This window comes from Hyperolius riggenbachi, chromosome 2 (genome assembly GCF_040937935.1).
Source record: "Hyperolius riggenbachi isolate aHypRig1 chromosome 2, aHypRig1.pri, whole genome shotgun sequence".
NCBI classification, from domain to species: Eukaryota; Metazoa; Chordata; class Amphibia; order Anura; family Hyperoliidae; genus Hyperolius; species Hyperolius riggenbachi.
Genome location: NC_090647.1, coordinates 32,615,844 through 32,628,846, shown reverse-complemented (window position 1 = coordinate 32,628,846; position 13,003 = coordinate 32,615,844). Strand labels below are relative to the sequence as shown.

At 44.2% G+C, this 13,003-nt stretch overlaps 1 protein-coding gene across 1 annotated transcript; it reads left to right on the top strand.

Moving 5' to 3' along the window:
* Positions 1 to 967: 967 nt before the first annotated feature.
* On the top strand, positions 968 to 10,325 carry LOC137547470 (protein kinase C theta type-like). The gene is made up of 5 exons (XM_068271067.1): positions 968 to 1,032; positions 5,123 to 5,332; positions 6,988 to 7,076; positions 8,306 to 8,571; positions 9,662 to 10,325. The coding sequence occupies exons 4-5, from the start codon at positions 8,354 to 8,356 to the stop codon at positions 10,323 to 10,325; spliced, it is 882 nt and encodes a 293-aa protein (XP_068127168.1). The 5' UTR covers positions 968 to 1,032; positions 5,123 to 5,332; positions 6,988 to 7,076; positions 8,306 to 8,353.
* Positions 10,326 to 13,003: the final 2,678 nt, after the last annotated feature.

The following is a 13,003-nucleotide window of genomic DNA, read 5'->3' as shown; positions in this document are numbered from 1 at the left end:
GCGTTTCTGCCTAGTGTATTCCTACCCAGAGAGCAGCATAAGGGAAGGCGGTGGCCTCATCAGAAGGGAGGCTGCAACCTAAGTGAGATAACTCTTGTTTACACTCCATGGTAAGGTGCATATTGACCGCTACATTGGTTTCAGCTCACCAAAGCCCGGTACACACTTTCAGTTATGACCAACCACTGACTAATTTTACCTGAAAAATAAATAAAATAAGCCAGTCTCCACACCCAACTGTACACTATTTTAGCAGTTTGACTTAGCAACTGCCATTAAGGAAATGCTTATGGAAAATAAATAATACCCTGCGAATCTCACACGAGGACTAGTTCAAAAGCTGTCGGTTCTGACAGATTTTACCTGCTTTATTTTTTTTGCTGTAGTGGTCCTATAATTTATGTTCTGCATGTACACATTCATGGTTCCACATTCTAGGCCTATTATTTTGTATCTATTTGTTCACATATTTAACATAAAATCTGATGGAAAGTGCTAGAAGGTCCCATCTGCTGCCACCACGCCCCCTCTTGTGATGTCATAATAGAGCCTGTATACCTCTGGTGATGTCATAATGGCAGCCTGTGTATATAAACAGGTGTTGAGCACTCAGAGGCTCACTTTTGTCTCCATTTGCTCAAGTGAAGACAATTGCTTTTGCTCTCGAGCGATTTACTCATTAGTGAGATTCTCATTAGTGAATTATGTTGCGCTGCTGTAAAAGGCGACGCAAACTGAACCTCAGGCTTGAGGTTCAGCAGCCTTCAGCACAGCCTGCGACTGCTACCCCAGGGCCCACACCACCGGCTAGGAGGAGCAGAGCCCACGCAGCTGTGCGTTCCATCAGGGCTTTCTTGGGCAGACTTTTCCGCTGCTGTAGACCTGCCCCTTCTACCGGGCGTTCTTCAGGAGCACAGGAATATCTGATATCGGATGATTTCCGTCATGTGGAGGAGGGAGTAGCTGGGAACCCAGCGCCGGAATATCAGATATCGGTTATTTCACCTTACGTGGTGGAAGCGGAAGAAGCTGGTAAGTACTACATCATTATATGTTATTACACATCCCAAATATATAGGTTAATATTGAGGAATCTATAGCAATGAGTGAACAGCAGGCAGACCAATAATGAGTGATGATTTTTAAATTTTTCTCAATTACTTTAATGAGAAAATGTAATAAGCTGTCTTTCTCACAGTATTGAAGCCAGACTCCCCAAACTTGACACAGTCAGTCAGTGGGTGACTGGGGTTAAAATTTAGAAAAAGTGGGAGGAGCTTAAAACAGTTCACCAAATTTAAGCCTTTCAATTTAAATAGGAAATTTTAAACTGAAGCCATTCTTAGACTGCTAATGGTAGGGTCCTCATACGACACAGTCGGTCATAGGGTGACTGAGATCACAACTGGACAAAATCAGATTGCACCAATCAAATTGCCTAGTCCAGTCTGATTGGTCCAATTGTGCAATGTGATTGATCTGATCTGATTGGACTAATTGTGCAATCTGATTGGTCCAACTGTGCAATTTAATTGATTCTGATTAGTGCAATCATGCAATGTGATTGGTTTAAATTAATTGGTCTAACCTTGCAATGTGATTGGTCCAATCTGACTGGTTATATCATGCAGTCCGATTGGTCCAATCTGATTAGAACAATCATGCAGTGTGATTAGTATAATCTTAAGGTCTCTATTTGATCCACAGATGCGCTTTTCCAACACACTTTTTATGATCACAATGTTCAGAAAATTGCACAGTGTGTGGCAAAAATTGATGTGAAACCATTCTTTGGTTGATTGGACCAGAAAATGTAATCGATCTGAAAGTTGGATTTTATGATCACATCTGAAGAGAGAAAATACCCTTAATGAACAATCGATAATTAACTTCTGATAACTTGTGGTCATAAAAGAGCGTCAAAAGATCTGATGAAAACATTTTTCCATTAATGGGCACCTTTAGATCAATGTGATTGGTCCAATCAGATTGATTTAATCATGCTATGTGATTGGTCCAATCTGGTTGGTTCAATCGATTTCACAAAAAATGAAATCATCCCAGAGTTAGCAGGGGCACACTCCGGCTGTAAAGGTGGAAGTGTCAGAAGATGCAGGCTGGGAACGCACTAGGCGTTGCGTGAAAGGTTGTGTTTTGTTGCATATGTGTTTCTGCATTTTTTGTCATAATGAAGTGCATTTTCAGTGCATTTGCCGTTCGCAGAAGCGTTTCACACTTGTATTTGGTTGCGTTTTACTGCATTTGTATTTCACACATATGAGTCACAAGTGCATTTTTGTGCATTTTGTTTGTGTTTTGATATGCATTTTATGCAATTTTTTGGGAATGTGGCCAGTATAGAAAGTGCCAGAAGATCCCATCTGCTTCCACCAGGCCCCTCTGGTGATGTCAGGAAAGTGATGTCATAATAGCAGCCTGTATACCTCTTGTGATGTCAGGGAAGCTCAGCACCTGCACATGCACATGCACAGGCTGCTATTATGACATCACCAGAGGGGCGTGGTGGAAGCAGATGGCACTTTCCATCAGATTTTATGTTATATGTGAACAAATAGATAAACAAATATTTTGTTTATGATTCTGATGAGGCCTCCTCCTCCCGTTATGCTGCTACCAAATTTTAGCTATTCATTTAAAATAGGAAATTTAAACTGAAACCATTCTTAGAATGCTAATGGTAGGGTCCTCAAACTTGGAACAGTTGGTCACAGGGTTACTTGGTCACAACTGGACGAAATGAGATTGTACCAATCAAATTGCCGAAAAAAGATTGGATCATTAATGGCCACAATTGAGGTGACTGGTCCATTCTGATTGGCCCAATTGTGCAATGTGATTGGTCTGATCTGATTGGACCAATTGTGCAATCTGATTGGTCCAACAGGGCAATCTGATAGGCTCAATCTTATTGGTGCAACCATGCAATGTGATTGGTTTAAATTGATTGGTCTAATCTTGCAATGTGATTGATCCAATCTGACTGGTCAAACCATGCAATCCGATTGGTCCAATCTGATTGGTCCAATCATGGAATGTAATTAGTCTAATCTTAAGGTGCCCGTTAACGGTACAATTTTTTTTATCGGATACCAAGGGTGCAGCTAAGGTTTTTGTGGCCCCAAGCGGACTGTAGTAAGTGGCCCTATCCTGCTTCCCTGACATCAGCGAAAATGGGTGTGGCTATACCGCATAAGTGGGCGTGACCATGTCATGTGGGTGGAGCGGGAGGGCGGATTGGGGCGGGGCTGTTTGCAGGGATGGGCGTGGTCATGACATTGTATGGGCGGAGCCTAACCGTAGCGCAGCAAATATAGCCAACTATGACAATTTAATAATAAATGCAGCAACAGTTACCCCAGACACCAGAAAATAAAAACGCAATTTGTGCAACATTTCAGCAGAAAACAAACGCAATTTGTGCAACATTTCAACAGAAAACAAACAGAATTTGGGCCATGTTTCAGCAGAAACCAAACGCAATTTGGGCCACATTTCAGCAGAAATCAAACGCAATTTGGGCACATTTTCAGCAGAAATCAAACGCAATTAGGGCACATTTACAGCAGAAACCAAACGCAATTAGGGCACATTTTCAGCAGAAATCAAACGCAATTAGGGCACATTTTCAGCAGAAATCAAACGCAATTAAGGCACATTTCCAGCAGAAATCAAACGCAATTAGGGCACAGTTCAGCAGAAATCAAACGCAATTAGGGCACAGTTCAGCAGAAATCAAACGCAATTAGGGCACAGTTCGGCAGAAATCAAACGCAATTAGGGCACAGTTCGGCAGAAATCAAACGCAATTAGGGCACAGTTCAGCAGAAATCAAACGCAATTAGGGCACATTTTCAGCAGATATCAAACGCAATTAGGGCACATTTTCAGCAGATATCAAACGCAATTAGGCCCCGTTCACACTGCACGCGTTAGGGCACATTTTCAGCAGATATCAAACGCAATTAGGGCACATTTTCAGCAGATAAACGCAATTAGGGCACATTTTCAGCAGATATCAAACGCAATTACGGCACATTTTCAGCAGATAAACGCAATTAGGGCACATTTTCAGCAGATAAAGGCAATTAGGGCTGCAAAAAGAAAAGAATTTACTCACCTGGCACTGGCAGAAGTCTTCTCTCCCCGTCTCCTCTCCTGGCCGGCTCCTCAGGCGCGCAGTTCCCACGGAGCTCCCTCCCTCCTCCAATCTCCCGCGCTGATTGAATGCAGGGCTACGGGAAGATGGCCACCCGAAGCCCTGTACTGGAGAAATAAATAGTCTCCAGAGCAGGGCTTCGGCGGCGGCCATCTTCCCGCAGCCCTGCTCTGCTCTGCCAGCCCCGCGGGGCTGCGGGAAAACAGTGACGTCACGCCGACGTCACGGAGCCGCCGAGGCCCCTAAGACCTTGAGGCCCCAAGCGGCCGCGTGGTCTGCCCCTGTCGGATACGATCTTTCTTTCGACACACTTTTTCTGATCAAAATGTACAGAAAACTATAGTCTGGGGGGAAAATTGATGTGAAACGATTGTTTGGTCGCTTACAGAATATGTAATCGATCTGAAAGTTGGATTTTATGATAGTATCTGAAGAGAGAAAATGCCCTTATTGAACAATCAATAATTAACTTCCGATTACTTGTGGTCATAAAAGTGCATCAAAAGATCGCATCTGATGAAAAAATTGTAGCGTTAATGGGCACCTTTAGACCAATGTGATTGATCCAATCTGATTGGTTCAATCAATTTCACAAAAAGTAAATTATCCCGGAGTGTGCAGGGGCACACTGCTGCTGTAAAGGCGGAAGTGTCAGAGGATGCAGGCTGGGTTCACACTAGGCGGTGTGTGAAAGCTTGTACCTGTATTACTGAGCATACCTAACTATAGCCCATAATCGCATGATCATGTATCTTGCAGCGTTTGTTTGAATAACTTTGTTGTATGTTGTATAACCTTGTTACATCTGTCATTCTTGTATCATTATATATACTTATTGTCCAGTGCGGCGTAATATATTGGCGCTTTAAAAAATCAAAACATAATAATAAAAGTTGCATTTTGCTGAATGTTAGGCTAATCATTTTTTTATCTTTGTGTTCACAGGTGATTCTGGTCATGTGGTGGAGGTAGTAGCTGGGGATCCAGCGCCAGGATACCAGTTGTCGGATGCTTCACCTCGTGTGCATCTGGTGGAGGAGAATGAAGAAGCTGATGTTTCTGGTTATGTGGTGGAGGAAGTAGCTGGGACTCCAGCGCCAGGAAATCAGCTGTCTGATGCTTCACCTCATGTGGATGTGGAGGAGGAAGAAGCTGGTAAGTACTACATCATTATTGGTTATTACGCATCTCAAATATATAGGTTAACCTTCCTGGCGGTACGTAGTTTATGAGGCTGCGTCCGCGGGAGGGATTTTTGGAATAAATCTTGCTCTAAACTTCGTAGCTAGCACTAGGCTAGCTACCTGTGTCCCCCAAGTCTCCCGGCACCTATCTGCTCCCCCCGATCGCCGCCGGCAACACTCACCCAGCCGCGGAGCTTCCCAATTAGCTTCAGTCGTCGCTATGGCAACGATCAGACATGACGTCATGACTTCATGCGCAGTCCCGATCCTCCCCATAGCAAAGCCTGGAGCTGATCGGGAGGCTGCGCCATCGCAGGATCCCTGGGGGGTATGTATTGCGGCGGGGATCGGGGGGGAGAGCGGAGGCACTTGGGGGGCACAGGTAGCTAGCCAAGTGCTAGCTGAAGACTATGTAACAAATTTCATTGAAAAAAACTCTCCCGGGGCCATGCGATCCCCTGTGGTGGCTAGTCCGACACTGTGTCGGGCTTATCCCCAGGGAGGTTAATACTGAGCAATCTATAGCAATGAGTGTACAGCAGGCACACCATTAATGAGTGCTGAGTCGTTGCTATTATCAAGGCGCATTACATTATATTTCTACACTTTCCAATGCAGCTATAGTTGTTCCCTTTGCTCCCCACATCCTAGATAGTGTTGTCCCCCAGGGCCCTGAGCCAGCTGAATGCCCCTTCCAGGGTATCCCCTCCAAGCTAATAATGGTCATCCTGTGCCCTGTATTGATGCAGAATGGCAGCATTGCACTCACCTTTCCAGTAGCCAGGCATCCTCCTGTGTCCTTCTGTCACCATCCCCTAACACTGGAGGCTGTTCTCTCTGACCCGGCAGCATGCTATGTGAGTATGTACATGCTGCCGGGTCACATAGGACAGGCGCCAGTGTTCAGGGATGGAGATGGCAGAACATAGGAAGGGGGCGTTTGCCTGCTCTAGGGCCCTGAGCATGAGCAATTGCCTAGTTCGCCGCTTTAGAAACACCGCCCCTGTGCTCAGTAAAGAGTGTTATTTCCTTGAGGCAACTGCAATTTGATTGGTCCAATCTGATTTGCTCAATCATGCAATTTGATTGGTCAAATTTATCCTATGTCTTTCTTTTTCCTACAGGAGAGATCATAGACAATATGTGGATGCTCTGATGATATGATAGATTTGTAGGACTTTTGATTGGCAAGTCACAGCCACATTGATCACATCTCACTTCTGCTTCTTTTCCATAATAAAAAGTGATACAGGATCAAAAGGATCCTGACCAGCTAATCAAAAGTTACCTGCACTGTGATCACATGACCAGCCCATCACATTTCTCCATGATCTCTCCTTTGGGGGAAATTCTAGGGTAGAAGGTTCATCACTATTTCACAGAGTCCACATGCGGGAGAATGCTGGCTGACATATAGAGGAGTAGAGATAAGTGTGAGAAGGTCCCGGCAGGAAAGATGTGGATGAGCACAAGCAGATCTCTCACTACCTATTAATCTCAGCGAGACATCTGCCAGTGTAGGGCTACCTTTACAACCATGTATAGGCTTTGATTATGTATACGCTTTGGTTTATAGGAAATCTCAGTAGATGATGATATTAATGTGATTTTTCTTTCTCTTCCAAGGCCCGAGTGGAATCCAGACCATCAGGACGCCACTGACTGTGGACAGCTTCAAGTTCCATCAATTTCTCGGACATGGGGCATTTGGCAAGGTAAGTAATTAGACAGATTACCCTAGGGGCGGGGTCAGCCCAGATATGGCTTTAGATAGCCATCTTTATTGGTCTCAGTGGAACTAGATATAGACAGGTAGCAACTCTGGCCTGCAGCATTTTTGCATTGTAGTGGCTGGATAGTGTAATGGTCAGAGATGCTCAAATCCGAATTCGGGTGAGACCCGGATAGTTGCTATGCGGATTTCACCCAGTTACCTGTGCAGGCTGAACGGGGGGGGGGGGGTCAAGCTTACCTATCTTCCTCGGTCCACCCCTCGGCGCCTCCCACGATGCGTTCCACACTTGTCATGTGAGTATAAACACTTCCTACTTCAACCCGAAGGAGGAAGTGTTTGTAATCACATGACCGCCGTGTGGAACGCATCGTGTGAGGCACCGAGGAACTGACCTAAGAAGACATCAGATAGGTAAGCTTGACCCCCCTGCCCAGCCCACACAGGTCACAGGGTGAAATCCGAATAGTAACTATCCGGAATTCACCTGAATTCGAATTTGAGCATCTTTGGTAATGGTTAAAGAGACTCTGTAACAAAATGTTCAGCCTTATTTCTTCTATCCTATAAGTTCCTATACCTGTTCTAATGTGGTTTGTCTTACTGCAGCCTTTCCTAGTTGCACAGTGGCTGTATTATCTCTGTTATAATCTAATCTTCTTTCCTTTGACCGCTTTGCCAGGCTCAGGCAGGAATGTGCTGCTCTGCTGTTATAGGCAGAAGCTATACACACCCTCTACACACCCCCTGCAGGCTCCGTGTGAGTCACAGACTGAGCTCCTCTGAGCCTATAACATGCTGTTAGCAGCCATGTCTTTTGTTTGTAAACACTGCCTAAAACTGGCAATTACAAGCCAGGATTGCAGGGAGTGGCAGAAACAGCACAGAGGGGCCCAGGAGAACATAATGAATAGAATGGTATGCTTTTTATTGTAAGAATTTTAAAGTACAGATTCTCTTTAAGGACTCTGCCTCTGACACAGGAGACCAGGGTTCGAATCTCGGCGCTGCCTGTTCAGTAAGCTGCACATATTCAGTAGGAGACCTTAGTCAAGTCTCCCTAACATTGCTACTGCCTATAGAGCGCGTCCTAGTGGCTGCAGCTCTGCCGCTTTGAGTCCGCCAGGAGTAAAGCACGATATAAATATTCTGTGTTTGTTATTGGTCCATCTTAACTATCGAATACTAAATATTCTCCTCTGTCTCTTCCAGGTTTACCTTGCTTCCCATCGAGCCAGTGACCAACAGCTGGCCATCAAGATGGTCAGGAAAAGAGCATTCCTGAAGAAAGACCCCGAGGTCATCTTTAGGGAGAGTCAGGCCTTGAAGACCCTTAAGAAGGGTCCCTTCATCACCCAGCTCTATGGTACATTCCAGTCGGAGGATTACCTCTACTTTGCCATGGAGTACCTGAGCGGGGGAGACCTGTCTAAACTTATAGATGATGCTGATGTTCCCTTTGACATTACAACCCTAAGGTAAGATTACATACCTCCGAACTTTTTGAGATGAGAATCTTATTATCTGCTAGTCTCCCTGTTACAACTATTCCATCTTGTAAATTACCCTTATTAGAAAAGATTCTGGTAAAATGCTTTATTTACATCACATCAATGTGAGGAAGTCATTTTACACACACTGAAATTTGTATTAGATCTTGTTAGAATGAGTCAGGCTGGGTGCACACATAACATAACGTGAAAAGGCTGCATTTTTATGCCATGTTTTCATTTTAAGTTGTGTGCATTTTTTGTGTGTTTTTGCTGCGTTTTTTACAGCAAATGCGGGTTTTAACCTATTTGCGTGCGTTTTTAATGTGTTTGCGGTTTGCATATACAAAACACATGTGAGATTTGTATGCGTTTTTTATGCGTTTTAATATTTACATTTATGCAAATCACTAGGAAGACAACAGGAAGCGGAAATACATCAGATATCTTTATTTAAAACAAAAACGCATCAAAAACGCATACAAAACTTAAAGGGGAACTGAAGTAAGAGGTATACGGAGGCTGCCATATTTATTTCCTTTTAATCAATACCAGTTGCCTGGCAGCCCTGCTTGTCTATTTCTCTGCAGTAGTATCTGAATAACACCAGAAACAAGCATGCAGCTCGTCTTGTCAGATCTGACATTAATGTCAGAAACACCTGATCTGCTGCATGCTTGTTCAGGGGCTATGGCTAATAGTATTAGAGGCAGAGGATCAGCAGGAGGGCGTGGCAACTGGCATTGCTTAGATGGAAATAAATATGGCAGCCTCCATATCCCTCTCACTTCAGTTGTCCTTTAATATATTGCGTTTCCATTGACTTTCATTATGTGCTATTTTGATGCGTTCATGCATTATATGCAACAAAACTAGCGATTATAAAAACGCTAAAGTACAAACACACACCCATGCCTTTTTTATGCTGCCCATGGAGTAACATTGGTGCATAAAACGCAGCGGTTTGCAATGGTAGCGTTTCTGCTATGTGTGCACCTAGCCCCATGGATACATCTTTCTGCTTTATTTGTGTATTGAACATGTGATGCTAATAATGATTTTATTTCTCTTCCATCAGACTATTTGCTGCACAGATGGTCATCGGCCTGGAGTACATCCACTCCAAGGGTATAATCCACCGAGACATCAAGCCGGAAAACATCCTTCTGGACGGAGTCGGGAATATAAAGATCGCTGACTTCGGTCTGGCAGCACAAAATGTCTTTGGAAATGCCATGACTAAAGGATGTAAGGGGACCTTGTTCTATATGGCCCCGGAGGTGTTCCTAGAGATGGACTACAACCACACAGTAGATTACTTCTCTATGGGAATCGTGCTCTTTATCATGGCGTCCTTCAGGTACCCATTCCTGAAGGATGAGGAGGATAGGTTTGATTTTGACCTCAGATCCTCCATTTGCTGCACATCTCCAGACTATACAGCGGAGATGGACATCATGCTGAAAGACTTCTTGAAGAAGCTACTGTGCAAGAGCCAGATAAGGCGTGAAAAACTGGTGAAAAACCTGAGGGAAGAGCCGCTCTTCATCCAGATAGACTGGAAGGACGTGGAGTCCGGAGAGGCACGGCCCCCATTCCATGTGGAACCACCACAGGAAAAACCGAGAGACACACTGACTGTGTTTGAGATCACCTATTCTGAGGCAAAGAGGAAGCCCAGATTGCGAGCTGAGCAGCAACAGCTCTTTAAGTCATTCTCGTTTGCCAGTGAGGGGTGGTGAGTTGTGTGGAAGACCTGCCACCTTCCAACAACATCAGCCGTCTACTCACTTGGACAACAACATCAGCATCATCATACATCATATTTATAATTAAAAAAAAAATGTCAGTTTGTCTGTATGTATTAATGTTCTGAGATTGTAAATTAACGTACATAAGGTAAAATTTAGCAACAACAAACGGAAGGGCAGCCCCCACTAACAAGAAGTAGCAGACACGCTTGTGGTCCTTCATCTCTTTGTCCAAAGAGGAATGGAGTACTAATGTTATAGAAGGGATCCAGCACTTTCTGAAAATTAAGAACCAACTTTTATTTGGAAAGTGTATAGTTGTAGACATAGCCCCTGATGATATGCTATGCAATGAAATGCATAGGGCAGAGCCAGCAGAGTGACGTCACTGGTGGAGAAGTGTAGGAGCGAATGAGCTGCGTCCAACATGTCAGCATGCTAGCATACCTTGCTGGTTTAACGTTTTGGCTGACAGCAGGGATTAAGGCAGCAGATGGTTATAGAGCGGCCACTCGGGAACTGGGCCTACCTGTACCTTTTTTGTAAGCCTATGAGACGCTTGCCAAACTTGCTGTAAAGTTTTAATTGAAGACTTTTTTAATTTTATAATAAACGATCTGCACAATTGGAAGCGGTTTCCCCCTTTTCCCTTCCTTCTTTTTAATTCACATGTGGATGTACATGGTGGTGATCTGAACTGGGAAAACGAGGATATATGGAGGAAGAAAGCAGCTTGCCAGAGAGGTGACTTGGGGGGGGGGGAGGGGGGCATAAACCCCGGAGGTGTGATGTGGTCGGTCAGACCAGAGGATCTGGTGAGTTATACCCTGAAGGGGGGTCTGCATTGTGTTGTGCATAGACAGATTGAAGAGTCCAAGAGCGCAAACCATGAATATGTATAGTTGTAGACAGACAAAAGGGCTGAAGGCTGAGGCCACCCTCGGGCACTTTTTGCCTGCGATTTGCGCTTTGGTGATTTGTTGGTGACTAGCAGGAATAATCCTATGGGATTACTCACATTGCTCTGATTACGGCACGTTTGCAATTTCTGACGATCCCAAACCTGCTGAATGTAGCATTTTCCCCGGCGATTGTCTTGTGATTCTTATTCACTAGAATGAGAAGTGCAAAAACGCAATTGCCAAAAAAATTGCAATTGCTAGGCAGGCTAGGAAGTTCGCCAAAAGATACTAGTAGGGGAAAGAAACATCAATACGTTGAAAAGTAAGATGTTAATTTATATACTACAGTATATAAATATAGATATCTATATATATATAATAGAGTGCATGCGTGCACGTATGTTTTCTGCTTTCAACAAGACTTTGTATGCAGATTTCTTGCTGCCTGGGAGGATATGCTCTGGGGGTCTCGCGTACCCCCATCACGGAAGCAGTAGATTTGGGCGCATGAGACAAGTGGACAAAAAGGGCGCCCCATTCACTTTCATTATAAATATCGTTTAATGGGCGCTGAACGGGGAAAATAAGGCGCCGGAGATTTTTAAGGATTTATAACGGCGCCCGGAGATTTTTAAGGATTTATAACTATGTTTGTGATGATTTAAGTTTACAAAATGAGCCCGTGACGAATAACGTTTATGAAGATAATAAATCACTATTTCTAAAACATTTCTAACACATTATTATCCACCCAAAAAAATAATTTACATTTTTTTTCTTTACATTCTTTATTTATTCATGTCTGTAAAACATTATTATCCATAGGGGGTTTTAGGTTTAGGCACCAACAGGGGGGTCTTAGGTTTAGGCACCTACAGGGGGGTCTTAGGTTTAGGCACTAACAGGGGGGTCTTAGGTTTAGGCACCAACAGGGGGGTCTTAGGGTTAGGCACCTACAGGGGGGTCTTAGGGTTAGGCACCTACAGGGGGGTCTTAGGTTTAGGCACTAACAGGGGGGTCTTAGGTTTAGGCACTAACAGGGGGGTCTTAGGGTTAGGCACCAACAGGGGGGTCTTAGGGTTAGGCACCAACAGGGGGGTCTTAGGGTTAGGCACCAACAGGGGGGTCTTAGGGTTAGGCACCAACAGGGGGGTCTTAGGTTTAGGCACCAACAGGGGGTCTAGGGGTTAGGGATAGGTACAGGGAGGGTTTTTAATAAACGAAAATATAAGTTTCACTTTACAAACAGGGAAGATTAACGTTTTAAGAATTGCCGATCTCATACACATTATTTAGTGATTTATACATTTTTAAATCACTATTTATAAACGAAATTCTACACAATAATTTCTATAAACGATATTTCCATTTATCGTTTATACCACGCGCCCTTTTTTCCCGACGCCCTTTTCGTACGTACGCCCCATCACACCTGGGCAGAACCACAAACAGCCAACCAGATGGCACACTTGGTCACTTAGTGACTGAGGTCAAAAATTCTTGGAAAGCGGGCGGAACATAAAACAGCCAATCAATTTGAGCAATTCATTTTCAATGAGAAAATGTAAACTGCAGCCATTCTTAGGCTGTTAGTCGCAGAGGTCTTAAACTTGTCACACTTGGTCACCAATCAACATTCACCTATTGATTTTCAAGGGAAATATTTAAACTGGTGCAATTCTTACACTGCTAATAGCAGAGGCCTCAAACCTCAAAAAAGTCAGTCATTGGGGTTGATTGGGGGGGGGGGGGGGGGGCTGGGGGGAG